The sequence below is a fragment of the Mixophyes fleayi genome, chromosome 6 (assembly GCF_038048845.1).
Source record: "Mixophyes fleayi isolate aMixFle1 chromosome 6, aMixFle1.hap1, whole genome shotgun sequence".
In the NCBI taxonomy this organism is placed as follows: Eukaryota; Metazoa; Chordata; class Amphibia; order Anura; family Limnodynastidae; genus Mixophyes; species Mixophyes fleayi.
In genome coordinates this window covers 223,781,255-223,801,040 of record NC_134407.1, presented here as the reverse complement: position 1 = coordinate 223,801,040, position 19,786 = coordinate 223,781,255, and the positions used below count along the sequence as shown (strand labels likewise).

Below are 19,786 nucleotides of genomic sequence, written 5' to 3'. Positions count from 1 at the left end.
TCAGAAAGTTAAGAACATGTGTTTTATTGAAATTGTGACAGCTTCTTTACATATTGGACTAACTACATGGTGTTAATGTAACATGGGACAAAGGTATGGGGCGTGTTTGGTTAAAGAGGGGTTTGGACCTATGTGGTCTGACAAAGGCTCAGCTTTTTATTTTATTTCAATCTGGATTTATTGGAGAATTTGTTGAAAACTATACACAGAGTAATGGAAATGTAAAATGTTTCAGATAGTCAGACTTTGCAGGAAACATTCCCGGGGCCTAAGGAAAAAAAAGTCACCTTTCACTAAATAAATTTATAAAGTATTTTCTTGACATTAATAGACTTTGTCATGTATTCAATTTTTGTCCAGAAGAGACTAGGAATTGAGACTCAACTCTACTTCTCCTCTCCTGATCTCCCTCCCTTCTCTCTAGGGTGTCCGCCTGCCTTCTCCCCTTCTCCTGCATGTCCTCTAGATTTTTTAAACTTAACACTGCTAAAACTAACTCATTGTCTTCCCTCCATCTAGAACCTCCTCCCCCTCTGACCTCTATCATTGTTGACAATTCCATCTTATCTGTTCCCCAACTCCGCTGCCTGGGTGTCATCCTCGACTCCTCTCTCTCCTTTGCTTCTCTTCTCAAGCACTACACTGGCCACCCTTCCCCTACAGAATCCTTCTCAAGCTCCTCACCCTCACATACAAGGCCCTCACCAACTCCACTGCTCCCTACATCTTCAACCTCATTTCTTATCACACGCCATCCTGCCCACTACAATTGGCCAACGATCATCACCTCTCCTCCCCTCCTATTCCCTCTTCTCACTCGCGTATTCAAGATTTCTCTCGGCTGTCCCATTCTCCTTCGTTCTATCAGAACATCACCCCAATCTATGCAAATGACCACTAAAAACTCACCTTTTCTTAAAAGCCTATCAGTCATCTGCTTAACTAACTACCTTGTCGGTTACCTCTCCCACTCATTTTTCCCTCCCCCTTCCTCCTTCTCACTTGCCATGACCCTGTCCCCATTTCACCCTTTGTTTTTTTTGGTATGTCTGCCCTTCCCTTTAGATTGTAAGCTCCTTTAAGCAGGGATCTCTCTCCTCCTGTTTCCACCACTTTTAACTTTGCTCTCCAGCTTCTCTGCCCACCTCCTTCTTGGGCCTTCTGCCCACTGACTCCTCTTGCTTTTCTCTGCACCTCTCAGTGGCTCTTAACCTGTTAGCTGCACCCACACTCCTGGCCACAGGTTTCCAGCTTGTGCTGAATATCCCTCACCCTTTCAGCCTTTCTTATTAGCTGTGCTTTAAGCTACCCGAGTTATTGTGCTGCTTATTTATTGTAGACATTTTGTGGCGCCCTATAAATATAAATGAATTATAATAATAGAATACTAAAAATGGACAGAAGAATTGAAGGTGAAGCTAAACAGCTACATCTCATAATAGGGGCACTTATCTAATGGGATAGGATTTAATGATCTCCAGGGATTATAAACACAACAAACATAATTGAATACTGAGGTTAAAGATTTCATGTAAGAAGATTAATAATCAGCACAGAATTAAGGCACCAATTGTTACATGCAAATAATATCTAACACAACTGGCTTATATCCTGAAACTGACAATTATAAAGTTTTGCCAGAAGGGAACTTGTGATTAGAATATTATGAATACCAAATAATGAATGATCATATCATTTTATAAAGCAGATAAGGGGAACTAAGATGAATAACAGATCCATAAGTGAAAGGATTGGACAAAGAGCTGCTTTTATTTGAAAAATATAATTGATATGGATCCTTTTGCAAGACACAGTTTTGTACTCAGCATCTAAGTTGTACAATATTATACCATCTGACACTATCTATCTACATATTGTTCTAGAGAGTGAGAGAATTAAGAACAGAACATTGATATATCTATTGGAAGCAATAGATCAGTCCCAGGAACATACAGATATAACATCTGGAGGTTAAGTCCAGCACAATTCCTTATCACTGATCCTAATAGATTGAATAAATCAATGCCCATGGTATACTCACTCATTTTAAAATTAGAATATTTCATCTTTTAATGTTGTAATTTATAGATTTATAATAAAAAAGTTATATTTTATTTTAGTTTGTTTACTGTTCTAGATGATTTTACATTGAATTAATTGAGGACCCCTTAGTGGGATATTTGACTTATCGAGAACCTATATGACACCAATATATAGATGTATACCCTTATTAGTATGCGTGCCTGTCATACATAATGGAGTACTTGTCATATCCCCTTCTGTCATAAAAGTTGGACGTACCAACGCAATTAGTGGTGTCCTCACGCAACAAATGGCTGGATAATACACCTCTGCAGACACTATATAAAGCTGAAGAGATGGATTGTGCCTTGTGATGATCTGTATCCACTTTGGTATTCTGCTGCGTATAGTTTGTGTACAATATGAACATCACATTCTGAGGAAGAGATGCCTGGGCCCAGTCAAGTGTCCTCTAAGTGTAAACAGCCCAACGTCAGCTACCAGGAGGTTGAGCTGCTAGAACAGTTCATGGTGGATAGGCTGCACCACACTACCCAGCAGCTATTCACCCCTGTGAAGGACATGACACATGGAGGCTGTAACCGAGCAGGTCAATGCACAACACAAATGTTTTTCAAGGCATGTGAAGTTATAAGAAACAACAACAAGTCCAAGAACTAAAGTTATTTTATAATTCCATTGTGACCTCTTTTATTTGTTTCAGTATGTTTATGGCTGTATAAGAGCAAGTCATCCGCGAAAAGTGATATTTTGTATTGTTTACTATTTAAGCGGACCCCAGTGATGTCCGGATTAAGGTGAATTTTGGCCACTAGAGGCTTAATACATAGTGCAAAAAGCAAGGGCGATAACGGACAGCCTCGTCGGTAACGTTGTGCAACTGAATGTGTCCGCAGACCTGGCTAATAGTCATGCCGCGCGCAGCCATGTGACCAGGAAGTGTCAGTGCACTGACAGATCAGACCGGCCCTTCTGGCATTTGCCAGAAGTGCCAGATGGCCAGTCCGGCCCTGGTCTCCTGTAAGTACACAATATCAGCACGTGATTTATTAATGTAAGAATGCAAAAGTGAGAGATTTTGGGGAGTATTTAAACCCTTAACATTCAGTGATAATACTACCAAAGGCATGTTGAGTTCTTTCTGAAGCTATCCAATATAAGCTAAACAAATCAGAGCTTAGATGTAAATTAGGTGTGATGAGACACTAAAAAGGAGAGGGGGAGAAGAGTTATTGGTGCCGGGGGGGGGGGGGGGGGGGTGGGATTAGGAGGGTGGGAGGGCAGGGTTGGGTTGGGAATGGAAATGGGAGTAGTAGTGAGAGGCTCCCTATTCCGGGTGGCCCACTACCAATTGGGAGCACAAAGGGAGAAGGACTCAAGTTCGGGACAAAAATACGCTCTTAGTGCGGACTAGAGATAAAGTGCTATTGTAGATTGTAACAGTGGGAGTCCCTATGTGGTGGGGGCATGGCAAGAGGACGGCACTCCACAGAAGTAGAAAGTGCCAGAGGGCATTTTGCGTTTGAGGCTACCATGTAGAGCAGTTTATTAGTGAGAATGTATAAGATGTTTTTCCAAATCAACTTTTAACAAGAACAATATCCTAAATTTCCCTCACGATTGGGTAAAGTGGTGCCGTGCAACATCCCTGAACCAGGTAAAAGTCGTAACTACGGAGAAGAAAGGAGGTTGAGATAACAGTAATTAGGGTCAAGGATGTGCACCTCCCGTCTCAACAAACCAACTAATTGAAAAAGTGGGGTGTTGGTAGAATGTGACATCAGATTAATATAACAAAAAAAAACGGTAAACATTGTAGCATAACCTAAAGAAAAGTGTACGTCGTCGACACCCCAGTCAAAATTAAAGGTATCAAAAGTTCATAAGTCTAATAAAGAGATGGGGGTCGCGGTGCACACGATAATCTAGCCAGATTATAATTTTTAAGGAGTGGATTTGAATGTACAGTGCAATTTTAATGGAAAACAGGGAAGTTATCAGGTGGTTAAGGTTTAAGGTGGTTGGGAGCAAGAGGTCTCTTCTTCTGGCGCTGATTCCCTGGAGGGTTGAAGCTGGAGCTGGCGTATTAATTGTCGGCCATCTTCCAGCGTTCTGATCGTAACCTGACGGCCCCACTTCCCCCACTATGTGGAAGGGAAACCCCCAGCGGTATGTGTAGCCTTGATCACGCAGTGTTGTGACTTCTTTCAGATCTCTTCGTTTGGCAATTGTGGATGGAGTCAGGTCTTGGAAAATCTGTAGTTTCGAACCCTCAAAAAAAAATAAAGTTGGAGTTTCTAGAGCTTAGAGTGATCTGATCCTTGATTTTGAATGACAGAAATGTTAATAAATCGGGTGGAGGAGCAGAGTCTTTCGCTTTAGGACGAAAAGCTCTGTGTGCTCTTCCAATCAATATCCGAGAGTCTTGGAGTGAGGGCACCACGTGTACAAAGAGGCCTAAGAGATAGGCCTCCAGGGATGGGGTATCGATATCCTCTGGAATATTACGTATATGGATGTTGTTCCTTCTCTCTCGATTTTCAAAGTACTCATTTTTGTCTCGAAAGAAGTCAAGTTGTCTACTAAGATACTCCAGATCCCGGCCTGTTTCAGTATTAAAAGTCTGGCATTCTGTGTGGGACTGCTCTGAGACTGTGGTACGCTGGTCAAGTTCAGACATGTCTTTTTCAGTTCCCCAACCATTTTAAGGAGTTCAGCAGTAACAGTTTGCTTGAGGTCTACAAGAAGGGCACGGAGATCAGATATATCTTTCCTAGTAGCTGGGATGTCCTCTATCTCTTAATCGTCATCCCTGGGAGGGTGGTGTCGAGGAGACGGGGCTCCTGTAGATTGTGATTAGTCTTGAAAAATGATGCGTGATTTCAACATTCTGTATTTTTTGATTTCTGGAGGATGATTTATCCATGGTTCAAGTAGATGCAGGATCAGTTATTTGTACTGGTGCAAAATACACTTGTCGGGAGAATATTGCTCTGGATGGTTGCAGTCGGTTGTTTTTTATCATCACTCAAACTGTGCTGGTGTGCCGGAAAGTGTGGGACTCATTTAGCTTAAATTTGTGGTTTTATTAAAAAAAAACAAAAAAACAGGAAAACAGCATGCACAGTTCTTATTCTCTGACGAGTGGGAATGCTGAATAGGTATACAGTTCAGCCACAAGGCGGTGAGCTGTGTGTACACTGCAGTTGGCAGTAAGTCATGCAGGTGAATGATTAAACCTTGTACTCCTGAAGCTCAATGCACAGTGATGGTGCCAGACAACATTGGTTTGTTGTATGTTCTGGATCAGCTGGAGGGTGATAGGTGTAGTAAAATAGAAGTGTGGCGAGACGTGTTAGTCCACTCACCTCCTCATCCTCCTGGTAACCCTTCCAGGCTACTTTGCTGCCTTTAAACTGTGTCTACAGACTGCAGGGCATCTCCGGTCCTGCCTGCAGCTAATCGTAAGGACTTTTCAGTGGGTAAAACGCCAGAACAGATCTCAGATAGAAGTGGGTCACAGATTTCAGATTGCTTGTAGTAAAAGTGTGAAGTGCCGGCGGATTCCTGAATCTGTGGTGTCAGAACGGTAGATGAACTGCCCCGAGTGTTTGTTGCCGGCAGGTGTCTGTATCTGCGCCACAGTGGGCCATAGCACCGACAGACTCCTGGACCGATGCGCTGTAGGCTCCAATTATCGGCCACAACCACCACACTCCGAGTGCACAGCAGGTCCAATGGGGGACCCCCTCCGGACGAAGGCAGAGGGCCGCACTCATGGGACCACATCACACTGCTGGTCAGAAATCCACGCCACCTGCCAGACCAGCAAGTGGTGAATCGTCAGGTGAAAGCTAGAGTGGCGAGTCACGACTGGACAAGAGCAGTTGATCCTGATGATTGTGTTCAGTCCATAGATTTTGTGCTGTGTTGCGAGCGGAGGGCTAGGCCGCAAGCACGAGACCCTGGTATATGGCGGAGCCGCGAGTGTTCGAAGGCTCAACATATAGCCAAGGCACAGGGGAATCCAACACCGGCAAAAAATGCTTAGATGGGGTACTCAGGGGCCCTATGTTAAAGTAATTTGAGGGTATAGAGGCAGGAGCTCAATCCACGAGTTCAATACAAATGGCTGCCACGCCAGGTATAAAATCCATATATCATGCTGCACAACATCCGATCTTTATGATCCTCCACCAGTTATCACAACTCCTTCCCCTCAAAAGATAAATACCGCAGCATCCGCCACATTCCATATCCTCCTACACTCCAACATTGTTTCACTCATTTTCCCTCCACCTACTACCTCTTCCTGAGCTCAGGCACATTCATTAACACCTTTCTGTACTGTCCTCAACCTTCCCACCACTGATGGACAATAATGACTCGGCTTCCTCACCCTGCCCTATTACCCCAGTCATACTTCTCTGCTCACCAAATTTCCACCCCTCTGTCCAATGTCTCCTCCACACAGTGATCCCCTGCACTCCTCTGTCTGATCATCCACCTTCTGCCATATCCTCAAACCATCTTGCATGCCTCTCTAGCCCCTTCCTCACCACCCTTCCCTCCCATCCTTTCCCACCACAGTCCTGCATGTCAAAGCTACCTACAAATGAATTGACCCCTCAGTGGAGCCAGCAATAACCCACCTCCATTCATTATACCTACTTTATCTCCTGCTTTCACTATGTTATTCTTTCTCTCCAACAAACCTTTACTCAGCCATTTACAGTTCAATCTCTCTTCCCGAAATTTCCTTTGCTGCTAACTGGCTCTATCCTGTCTCCTGCCCATTTATCATCAGACTTCCATACAGAGCAGAATATCAGACAGGTCTGCTAAACATAATTAGATGCCCCTGCAGCAGATCACAATGCTTTGTGCATCATCCAATGTTACAAGAAATATGATAAGATGATTTGATTTTCCTCCAGATGGTCACACACTGCCGGCTCTCACTGTGCAATTCCTGGTTACACATCAGTAGTACCAGTGATTGTCATCTCTGCATTCCAGTCTGGGGTGTTTCCACCCTGCACCTTCCAACCACTTGGACTAGAGAGAGTAGCAGGGAAGATCTGTAGAGACAAGCTGCAGCTATGCTGCTACTCAGCCTGTCAGTGTCTCTCTGGTCTGAGCTTTACAAAGTGCTCTTTATTATTATCATTTTTCATCCATTATGTTTCTCCCGCTGTCCGGTGCTGTGGAGCAGTTGTGTCTTACAAATCTATAATAATAATAATAATAATAATAATAATAGAGCATGTAAGAGATAACAAGGGCCCCTGCCTCCCACCTATGGCCAACACCGTAGAAGAATCCTACCACCAGGATATAGCTGAAACCCACCTGAGGATCTTCAGACCTTTCACTTGTCATTAATATAGTGGGAAATACCCAGCGACACAATACCTCCAGTACATCCTTCAGCCCCCATACACATCCTCTACCATGATGGGTCCACACACTGACAATCCCCCCCTAGTGCACCAGATCCCCCTAACCCCAATGTCTGACCCCTGTGTTGGATGCAGACGGCCCCCTTACCCCCAGGACCAGCAACAACTGATAACACTGTGGGAGAACTACAACTCCCAGCAGCTGTGGTGGGGATGTATACAGTGTTATTACTACTGCCCGTGTATGACCTATGGGGGTACAGAGGGATCTCTATCATTATGTATCTATGTAGTTACTTCCCCCGTCACAGCCTCTCACCCGGAAGATGTAATACATCCGGTCTGTGCGTTCCACTGAGATCCGGTCTGTGCGTTCCACGCGGCTTCCGGTCTGTGCGGTCCACTCAGCTTCCGGTCTGTGCGTTCCACTAAGCTTCCGGTCTGTGCGTTCCACTCGGCTTCCGGTCTGTGCGTTCCACTCAGCTTCCGGTCTGTGCGTTCCACTCAGCTTCCGGTCTGTGCGGTCCACTCAGCTTCCGGTCTGTGCGTTCCACTCGGCTTCCGGTCTGTGCGTTCCATCTGGCTGACAGTTATTGTTTATGTTCGATATCTACTTCCGGGTGATCCTGAATAGGAGGAAACAGAGAGGAGACATTGTTGTGTCTTTCAGCAGGTAATGATATTATTATTATAATACGATGAGAGCAGTCTCTGGTGTCTGATTATTATTATAGTACAGGTGGAGCAGTCTCTGGTGTCTGATTATTATTATAGTACAGGTGGAGCAGTCTCTGGTGTCCTGTTATTATAGTACAGGTGGAGCAGTCTCTGGTGTCCTGTTATTATAGTACAGGTGGGGCAGTCTCTGGTGTCCTGTTATTATAGTACAGGTGGAGCAGTCTCTGGTGTCTGATTATTATTATAGTACAGGTGGAGCAGTCTCTGGTGTCTGATTATTATTATAGTACAGGTGGAGCAGTCTCTGGTGTCTGATTATTATTATAGTACAGGTGGAGCAGTCTCTGGTGTCTGATTATTAATATAGTACAGGTGGAGCAGTCTCTGGTGTCTGATTATTATTATAGTACAGGTGGAGCAGTCTCTGGTGTCTGATTATTATTATTATTATTATAGTACAGGTGGGGCAGTCTCTGGTGTCCTGTTGTTATAGTACAGGTGGGGCAGTCTCTGGTGTCCTGTTATTATAGTACAGGTGGGGCAGTCTCTGGTGTCCTGTTATTATAGTACAGGTGGAGCAGACTCTGGTGTCTGTTATTATAGTACAGGTGGAGCAGGCTCTGGTGTCCTGTTATTATAGTACAGGTGGAGCAGACTGGTGTCCTGTTATTATAGTACAGGTGGAGCAGGCTCTGGTGTCCTGTTATTATAGTACAGGTAGAGCAGGCTCTGGTGTCCTGTTATTATAGTACAGGTTGAGCAGTCTCTGGTGTCCTGTTATTATAGTACAGGTGGGGCAGTCTCTGGTGTCCTGTTATTATAGTACAGGTGGAGCAGACTCTGGTGTCCTGTTATTATAGTACAGGTGGGGCAGTCTCTGGTGTCCTGTTGTTATAGTACAGGTGGGGCAGTCTCTGGTGTCCTGTTATTATAGTACAGGTGGGGCAGTCTCTGGTGTGCTGTTATTATAGTACAGGTGGGGCAGTCTCTGGTGTCCTGTTATTATAGTACAGGTGGATGTTATATATAAATGTTATATATAAATTGCAGCCAAATAAGATTGTTTTTGCTTTTCTAAACATAACATAACTGTCCTGACATTTCTACAGAGTGTTATCTGTTCGAAAACCTACCTCATTTATGTGATGCAGATGACAAGATCTTCGTGTGTGGCAGATAGCTTAACCTATTGCTGCTGCTAGTGTCGCTGATATCCTTAATATACTCTTTTATTCTTCTCTAAATTTCTGCACAGCTCTGTGTCCACACTAAACACAAAGTTTTGTAGTGACCTTAGAATGTTTCCTCCTTTTTAAAGCTGATTCTTCCTGTGACCCTCTCCTCTCACCTGCATATAGGAAGTTGTTAGGAGAGGGGTGGTATTTGTATGATAGAAATTTCTTGTATATTATGCACAAATGACAGTTCTGTATAGGTGCATTTTAATTTAGCTTTTATTTGACGTCTCCCTCAGTACACAGGATAACACAGTGGTGAAGAAGATATCTGGTGATAGTGAGACACCCAGCAGCCATCCCTGTGTGTCAGGAGGATTGAGCAGGGCCCAGAGCCCCGTCACGGTGCCTCCACCTCACTCACTGATACATGAGAGAGATAATGACCAGAAGATCCTGGAACTCACCAACAAGATCATTCAGCTGCTGACTGGAGAGGTGACTGCTGGGAATGGGACATTATACAGTAACACCAGGGGATGTGTCTGTATGATGACTGTATCATTGTGTGTGTCAGGTTCCTGTAAGGTGGATGATGTAACTGTCTATTTCTCCATGCAGGAGGGGGAGTATTTAGAGGTCGTTATAAGGACTTAATAATGGAGAAACACTGGTATCTCACATCACTGGGTAAGTGGAGACTTTCATTTATTGTAAAGGGGAGAACAGTTTTAAGGGCCATCTATATACACAGTATCTGGTCATCACATATAAACAATGTATTCAGTCACTGTGTGTCTCCTACAGATGGATCCAGTAACAGAAATACCCCAGAGAGATGTCCCCGTCCTCTTTATTCACAGGATTGTACAGAGGAAAATCACAGTGTCCCACAGGAGTATCAGGTAGATAGGATTTAGGCTCAACGAATCCTAATATACTAATGTGACTTTTCACCATACGATCTGTAGAGTCACTGCGTGTGGCTTGTACCTTAATATTCTTCTGTTTAATCTCAATAAATTCTAACATTAGTGTGAAGGTCTGACGGATATTAAGATAGAAGATACAGAGGGAGAAGAAGAGACGTATGTGAGGGGTGATCAGCAGTGTAAGGAGGAGGAAATCCCTACAGATATCAGCACAGGTCAGTAAAAATCAGTTATTACAGAAAAGAGTCACATATTCTCCTTGTTCAGTAACTACAACAATCTCTTATTCTACACCCTCCTCTGTCAGTACAAACTAATGAGGAAAAGTATCTGCCCAGTGGTGGAGTCAGGAGCCATCAGCCCCTATTAGACTCCTGCTCTCCTCCTCACATCATATCATTGTGCTACCAGCCCAGAGATCTGACCAGTCTCCTCCCCACACTCTGGTGATTCTCATACATCAGGAGCCATCAGCCCCTATTAGACTCCTGCTCTCCTCCTCACATCATATCATTGTGCTACCAGCCCAGAGATCTGACCAGTCTCCTCCCCACACTCTCTGGTGATTCTCATACATCAGGAGCCATCAGCCCCTATTAGACTCCTGCTCTCCTCCTCACATCATATCATTGTGCTACCAGCCCAGAGATCTGACCAGTCTCCTACCCACATTCTGGTGATTCTCATACATCAGGAGCCATCAGCCCCTATTAGACTCCTGCTCTCCTCCTCACACCATATCATTGTGCTACCAGCCCAGAGATCTGACCAGTCTCCTACCCACATTCTGGTGATTCTCATACATCAGGAGCCATCAGCCCCTATTAGACTCCTGCTCTCCTCCTCACATAGTATCATTGTGCTACCAGCCCAGAGATCTGACCAGTCTCCTCCCCACACTCTCTGGTGATTCTCATACATCAGGAGCCATCAGCCCCTATTAGACTCCTGCTCTCCTCCTCACATCATATCATTGTGCTACCAGCCCAGAGATCTGACCAGTCTCCTCCTCACACTCTCTGGTGATTCTCATACATCACTACAAGGAACAACCCAAACATCACAGACATCACATAGGCCCTGCCCACCATAAAGTTGCAGCTTTTGCAGATGACATTCTTTTATCTACTACTTTACCAGCCATCTCTATCTCCAATCTCATTATAGGCTTTTCAAAAACTAAATTTTAAAGCTTAATCTCAAGCTTTTAACATTACTCGTTTCGCTTTTCGAGTTTCTTTTGTGTCCTCCTCTTTTTACTTCATTTGGTCCAGACAGTCCGTGATATCCTTGTGCACACAGATATCATGTGACCTGTCCCATCTTTATACTGTAAGCTACCTACTTATAGTGAGGCAGATCCTCTTACACAGCATCTGCCCAGAATCTCTTGACAGGTGTAATGTGATTAAAATTAAAGCTCTTCCACGTCCTCTTTGCATTTTCCAGATGGTTCATATCTGATTCCACCTTTGAAGACCCGGAGTGTTAGAGCCCAAACTCACAGTGTGTACCCCAGGTCTTGTCGGTCAAGTCATGCAGATATAAAACGGAGAAAGATACAACAATATCTTTATTAGAGATTTGCCTGTAACAATATCTAACTCGGCAAGAGGATAAAAATATTTGAATATAAACCAGACCAACAGGTACCAATAAACACTGGTTTACCCCTAGACTCCAATAACCCCCTTCCCTCCTCCCCCCACTGTCCATGATTAATGCCCAACCAATCCGGATGCGATATAATTGTGTAGGACCACAGGAGTCTGATGCAGAGCAAACAAGTCTAGTTCCACGATTAGCCACAAAACTCTCAGGCTTTCGTTCTCAACACTCCTCAGAGACTGCGCGGACTAAGATTGTCAGTGATTTGATTACTGCTAAAACTAAAGGCCATTACTCAAGTCTCTTGGATCTCTCTGCTGCATTTGACACTGTTGACCACTCTCTTCTCATACAAACGCTACAGTCCCTAGGTTTTCAAGACACTTTCCTGGTTCTCATCCTACCTAATTGCTCTTTTAGTGTTCATTTATAATTTCTCTGGATCCACCTCTGCTCCACTTCCCCTATCAGTTGGAGTACCACAAGGCTCACTCCTAGGTCCTCTGCTGTTCTCTATTTACACCATTTCTCTTGGAAAACTAATAAGCTCCTTTGGATTTCAGTATCATCTCTATGCGAATGATACACAAATCTATCTATCCTCTCCTAATCTCTCACCATCTGTGTTGTCTCACGTTACTAACTGTCTTTCTGCCATTTCATCTTGGATGTCCTTACGCCAACTCAAACTCAATTTTTCAAAAACCAAGTTAATAATATTCCCATCTGTCAACAGAAGCTTCCTGTCTGACATTTCTTTCCATTTCTGTTGACAATATGACCATAAATCCCATCTCACATGCTCGCTGCCTAGGTGTAATCCTAGGTAGTAAGCTAGGTGTGACTCAGCACTATCCTTTGTTCCCCACATCAACTCTATATTTAAATCATGTTGCATAAATGTAAAAAATATTTCCAGAATACGCACATATCTGACATAAGACAAAAAACTTTCACTTATGTACTCATCATCTCCCGCATTGACTATTATAATCCCCCCCTTACTGGTCTTTCCCAAATCAGACACTCGCCTCTACGATCTATCTTGCATGCAGCAGCTATATTGATTTTCCTTGCGAATTCCTCTGCTGAGCCACTCAGTCAGTCTCAACATTGGTTGCCTGATTTTTACCTAATGCAAAATAAAATACTTCTAACGTATAAGGCCATCAACAAAATTGCACCTACATACATCTCCTTCTTTGTCTCAAAATATCTCCCAACTTGACACCTCCATTCTGCACACCATATGCGTCTCTCATCCACCCTCATTACATGCTCCCGTTCCAAGTTACAGGACTTTTTTTGGGGCTGCACCTGCTTTGTGGAATTCCCTCCCTCGCACAATAAGACGTTCATTTAGTCTTCAAGCCTTCAAGCATTCTCTGAAAACCCACCTTTTCAGACAGGCTTATAATATTCCTCAACCACCCTCTTAACTTCACTAGGTTATCCTATTACCACCTTTCTATTTTCTTTTATTTATTGAAAGTTTTACAGTACAAACCTGAAAACAAACAAAACATATCATATCAGACATTCTAAAGCTAAATACTAGCTAATAAATTGCACATAAACTAAAGAAATAAAGGAAACACTGGGATGCAGCAAATCTTTAGCCAAAAACATTTGTCTTACAGTTAAAAACATAAGCTTGAGAAATTGTCTCTAGCAGTTAGCACTCTAACAATGAAAAAGATGTGGAATCAGAACACCCAAAATCGAATAAGACACAAGACACAGCAAAACAGCTGAAGGGGATGGCAGCAGACCAGCAACGCCGTCATAGAACAAACAAAATCATGGAATTAGAGCTTCACTCATATGGTTCATAGGTGATTCTCGTGTGTAGGTGTAGACCAGCAGATAATGACGGGACATCTCAGGAGAACTTCTCTGAGAAATTGTCTGCTAGTGACTGTACCGCATATTTGGATGAGCTCATCTGGCACTTACATTAAACTATTTGTGGATAGCATTTCAAGACTGGTACGTGTATCTCTTATGGCCTACAGCATCATTGACCAACCCAATCCAGTAATGGAAGCTAGGGTCTTCTCGGGCCATTCAGAATCTAGCAATTATAACCCTGGTCATCACATATAAATTAGTGACGTATAGGACTGAACATTTATTAAGGAGCAAATCCAGAGCCAGTTCAAACTTACAAGTTTTAGGGAAGAGTAAGGGGATGTCAATTCCCGTATTCTGGATAACAGACACCACTACCGAGCAAATCAGCTGAACCCCTGGGCAATCCCAAAGTAAATGCCAGAAAGCAGTCCTGGCACCCATTTCAAGAGCCGGAGGGGAGAGTAGTATAACCTGTGCATAGTGTATAATTGAATTTGGCCTCTCTGGCACTGCTCTGGCACCGCTCATTGCATTACTCCAGTCCTCATCAAACATGGGCCCAAGGCCTACCTCCCATTTAACTCTTAAGGTCAGTTCATCAAAATTAAGCATAGGAGAACATAGCGTATAATATGGATATAGTTTGAGCGGAGATCACCTGAAGTGGGAAGACTTTAAGAGAGGGCCGGGTTAAACCAATGATGAGTCTCCAAAACTGAGTCTGCAGAGCATGTCTCAGCCGCAAATAACCATAAAACCACCTATTAGGAAGGGGAAAGTCTTCCTGTACCTGCGCATAAGATATCAGTGTGTTGTTAACTTATAATTGGCCAAGGGTAGAAACTCCCATATCCTGCCAGTCACAGAAACACCCCGGCTTGCGCAACTCAGCAAAAGCAGAGTTATCCCAGTTTGATACATCAGGGACCACACCTGTGCTATCCAGTGCCACCTGCTTAATATTCCATATCAATACCGCCTGCCGTAACAGTGGAGGAGTAGATCTAGAAACCCTGGTGCATAACAAGACCTAGAGGGGTGAGCGTGAAAACCCCACCCGCTTCCCCAGGAATCCACACAATACAGCTGCTGGGGAATCCCCAATCGACTCCTGCAAGTACGCAAACTGCATAGCAATATAGTAAGGTCTCAAATTTGGAAGGATAAGGTGTCCGGAAGCACAGGACTGATATAATGCTTGATACGTGCTTTTCACTCCCCCCAGACCAGAGAGGACAGATGCTTGTTTATTATGGAAAACAGACAACCCGGGAGATAAAGAGGAGCACGATGCAGGGGGTGCAAAATTTGGGTTCTATCACCATCTTTGTCAAATTAACCCTGCCTGACACAGACAGGGGAGACTTTGGCCTGAAGGTAAATGATAAACAGGTCAAAATTAAGAGGAATAAAGTCATGAACTGAGTTTGTGACCCATATCCATAGATACTTAAACGTAAGCGTCCACTGCAATGTGTGGTGTGCTCCACTAATAGGAAGCTCCTCCCCCCCACTCCCTATGGCTAACAAGGCTGGGGAGAGAGGACATGGGAGGGAGCGGTAACATGACCATTAATACTAATGCAAGTAGCAGGGGCGGAGTATAACATTTGTACTCAGCCTATAAGCTTGGGGCCAAACCTGAATCTCCTCATCACTCCCAGAGAAGGCCACACTCCAATGAGTCAAAGGCCTGGGCCACATCCAAGGACACAACCACTGCCTCATCCCCAGGGGCCCTCGGCATCTGAAGGTGGGTAAACAACTGTCTCTGATTAATCAACGTGGACCTCCCTGGCATGAATCCAGTCTGGTCTGGGTGGATTATCTGGGAAATAACGGTGTAGAGATCTAAAGTCAACACCTTAGCGAGGATTTTAACGTCTGTGGTCAGAAGGGAAATTAGTTCATGGGACTCTGGCATCAGAGGGTCTTTTCCTGGTTTGGGGATGACCACTATCAAAGCTTCTGACATGGATGGTGGTAAATGATCGCTGAAATAATCACAAAAGAAAAAGCTGTAATTTGCTCACTGTGGAAGTAAGTTGAACACCAGCAGTTTAAAATGGCAGAGATAGTATTATTATGCAATTATGTCCTAGCCAGGTAGACCATAAGGCTACCACTCTTATCGCCCTGAGCATACATAGCATGCGTGAAGAAAAGGAGCCTACAATTCGATTTATCCAGCAAATGATCTATCCATGCATTTTGAGCATGGAGTCACCGCAGTCGGTCAGATGAGGAGTGAGTGGAGAGGTATGTTCCAGATTCCGACACTCCTTCTCAAGTCTAAATTCCCCTTCTATGGAAAACTTTGTACGTCTCACCACTCTATTATTCAAAGTGCTCCTCAGGAATGCCTTAAAGGAATCCTAGAGAACCTGACACTGGACCGTGTCCACATTTAGTGCAAGTACCCCTCCCAGTTTGCCACTAAATCACTCCCCATGTCCATGAGAGTGAGCCAGAATGGGTTAAGTTTCTAAAACTGAGCCCCAGAGTGTGACGTAAGAGTAAAAAGCAGAAGGGGGAATGGTTAGAAATACCCCTAGGCAAGTCCCACACCAAAGGAGCTGCACTGTGTGAAACACAAGCAAGGTCAATACTGGAGAAAGTGTGGTGTGTCGTAGAATGGCAAGAAAACTGCTCAAAGGCTCGGAAAAAGAAAGGCTCCATACATCAACCAACCCCATATCTGCCAATAATTTACCAACCTTAACACCTAAGGGCATCTCCCGCCACCTGTCCAGACCAACATCAAGTACGTTATTAAAATCACCCATGCACACTACTGGGGCATGTGGGGAAAGATATCTTCCCCGTTTTAGAAGGAAAGAGTAGTCTCTAGCGGTAATAGCCCACGTTGTATTATAGGCAAAAACATCGCTTACCTGCTTCTAGGAGACGGAAAGTAAATCACTCGCCTCTATAGCGCTCCGGCGGCTGCTAGATTCAGCTGTTTCTGTGGTGCGCACCAAAAGCTGTCCGGACAGGAGATCGCCTCCAATAGTAAGGTTCCTCTTGAAAACAAGGTTGGGAAATAACTTCGTGCACAGAAGTTATAATAATCCTCACAATCTCCTCACTGAATAGAAATACAAGCACTGAGCAATAAGAAAGTCTCTGCAACGCGTTTCGTCTGCCTCTGCAGACTTTTTCAAGCAATGTACTTTTTTTGCCTATAATACAACGTGGGCTATTACTGCTAGAGACTACTCTTTCCTCCTAAAACGGGGAAGATATTTTTGCCCAAATACATCGCGGGCCACTACCTCTAGATATTATTCTCTTCTCCCAGAAAGTGGATAGGACATTTATGCCCTAAATACATCGTGGACTACAAATTGATGGAAATCTACATACCTCTTATACGGAGGAAGATTGTTTTGTGTATACTGATTTGTATCAAGTTTCATACTGACGGATATAACGTGCATAATACCTGTGGAGTCATTTGGATTTCTTAGTCATCAAGGAGATACATTGTTGCTGTATATGTCCTTACTGATATAAGATTGTATTTTATTTTATTTTTGTCTCATAAAAATGTGTTTCACTCATTATAATATTGAGTCAAGACGCTAGAGTCCGTTTTCTCCAGATTTTAAAGAGTATTGATTGGATGCTGTGTATATGCAATTATTAGGGGGATATACTTAGAGATTTATGTATAGGCATGTTCTCCATTTTTTATACATATGTGAGATTGTGATGGTCTAATAACTTGGTATCATTCAATTTTGATTATACAGTTAATAAGAAGTGGATTTGCGCATTCATCCTTTTTCTCTTCCTATATTGTACTATAGGAGATTAGACACTATCTCCATTGAATTGCTGCAATTTACTTCTTATACTGATTAGCAACATTCAAAATTGTAGTGCCAGAGATCTTGTGAGTTTCATGTGGGGAAAGAGCAATAAAGGCAGCAGTCTTCTTAAAAACCTCCAAGTTAAACGTGGAGGGGTGTAATTGGCCAATAGGTTAACGGACAAAGTATCCACCAGGGCCTGGATAAATACTTAACGGCCATAGGGATCAATCTGGCTCTGCTCCAGCACAAACCGTAGTTGTATTCTAATTAGTACTGAGACTCCACAAGAGTTAGGGGAATGCACTGCATGGTAAGCCCATCTGACCCAGGGCTTTTTCAAAGTGAAGCAGCTTCGCTATAAGTACAATCCGGGGCTCTTGGCTGAGGTGGAAGACGATGGACCTTTTCGGCAGCAAAGCTTGAGGTGAAGGCCTGTTCCCAAACAATCGTATAAGCCAAGTCTCCAAGAAAGATTCGGGGTTAGAGACTTACGGTAGTTCTGGCAGGCCCATAAAGCGAAGTTTGTTACTTCTGAGCCGTTCCCCCAAATTTTTTGTTTGCACATATTGATTTGTGTTGGTAAGTCTGTGTGTCCTTTCATTGGGGCGATAACATCCTCCAGTGAAGATATACGGTGTTCAGTCTCACCAACTCGCTCCCACATTTTCTGCAGATCACGACGGATAAGGGAGAGATCAGGCTGAACATTTCCAATCCGGTCCATCTCCCGTTTCTTAGAGGAAGTGATAGCTAGGAGAACCTGTTGAATGGAATTAGAATCCTCCGTGGCCACAGTAGCTGTTTCCGCAGACGCTGTGGATGGTCTAGTAGACCCTTGAGCGTCATTTGAGTTAAGAACAGAGGAGATACGGGCATATTTTTGCAGCTTTGCAGCTGCAGAGGCTCTATTAGTTTTACCCCTGACTGAATGTAGCCTCAAATTGAATGGTCAAACACATAAGCAGTAGTAAGGTAGACATACAGATCTCTCACCATCACCTTGGGCACCCTCAGAGTATGGAAAGTCACTGCAGAAGGAGAACTGTTATAGAGTCAGAAGCAATATCCCTTAGCTCCACCAGATGGCAGCACTCACACTTATAAAATTGATGTGCACTGAAAATGATAGGAAAATTGCAGGCCCAGAGTCACAGAATATGTAGAGGATGCAGGAGAGTTGGATGGTGGAAAATATTTGAGACAGCTCCGCTTACCTGGCCCCTGCGACACAGACAGTCCACAAGACCAGGAGTGTTTTTCAATCAAATGCAGCAAGATGGTCAACCCCTTGGCACCTCTCAAGCTGCCTCCATCCCAGAGTGATATGTGAGTGGGTTAAAGTAGAGGGGGGGGGGCAGCGCTGGATCTCAGGTCCCCAAGAACTGCCAGAGACCAATGATCTCTGCAATGACAGGACTCATAAGCAGGGAATGTGCCATCTCCGACGAGGTTAACAGGGCAATGGCGACCATGAGATCCGAAGCAATGCAGCCAGCAGGAAGAAATCCAGGCGGCAGACAGAAATCCCGGGTGGCATCGCTCCAAAGCCGTAGCAGGAAATCTCCCAAGCCAGTAGGACCCGTTTCAGGGATCAGCAATGTGTAGAATACAGATTTGGATCAAGATATAGATAGGAGAGTAGAAGCCATGCTACCTACTCCATACACCCCCCCCCCCTTTATTACCACCTTTTAAACAGTTCACACAAGACAACAACCCTCTGATCCCTTATCAACATTGCTGTGTGACTGGTTCATACACACCGCTAAGCACATTTTACCTTTGCATTCTGGTTGGACCAATATGCAATATGTTGCACTTAAACTCATTTATCAAAATCCCATTTTCCTATAGATTGTCAGCTTGCGAGCAGAGTTCTCTTTACCCTCTATCTGTATTAACCAGTATTGTTTTATTACTGTGTGTGTTCCCAATTGTAAAGCGCAACGGAATTTTCTGGCAATATATAAATAAATGTTGATGATGAACGAGTTCCCCCCCCCCCCCCCTGCTGTTTTCATGCCACAATATCTGACTCAGTCCTAGGTGAGAACAATGGGATCTTGATGCAATTAATCCCTTGGTGATGGTGGGTGATGACCAGTCATTCCCTGTTTTAACCCCTTTTAGTCATTTGTGATGTCACAGGGGCTCCAGCTGCTCCCAGCTTCCTGTCCTTAGTACGGCGGTTCCCAAACTGTGCGCCGCGGCTCCCAGGCGCTGTAACTGGGGTGCCGCGGGCCAGACCTAGAAAAAAGAAAGAAAACAGGAACTTA

At 44.0% G+C, this 19,786-nt stretch overlaps 1 protein-coding gene across 1 annotated transcript in view; it reads left to right on the top strand.

The window, feature by feature from the left end:
* Positions 1-19,786, top strand: part of LOC142095511 (uncharacterized) — a 75,204-nt gene that overhangs the window by 45,599 nt on the left and 9,819 nt on the right. Inside the window, 4 exon segments of the mRNA XM_075178456.1 lie at positions 9,598-9,638; positions 9,920-9,988; positions 10,106-10,203; positions 10,334-10,445. Coding sequence (XP_075034557.1) covers positions 9,598-9,638; positions 9,920-9,988; positions 10,106-10,203; positions 10,334-10,445 — 320 coding nt within the window.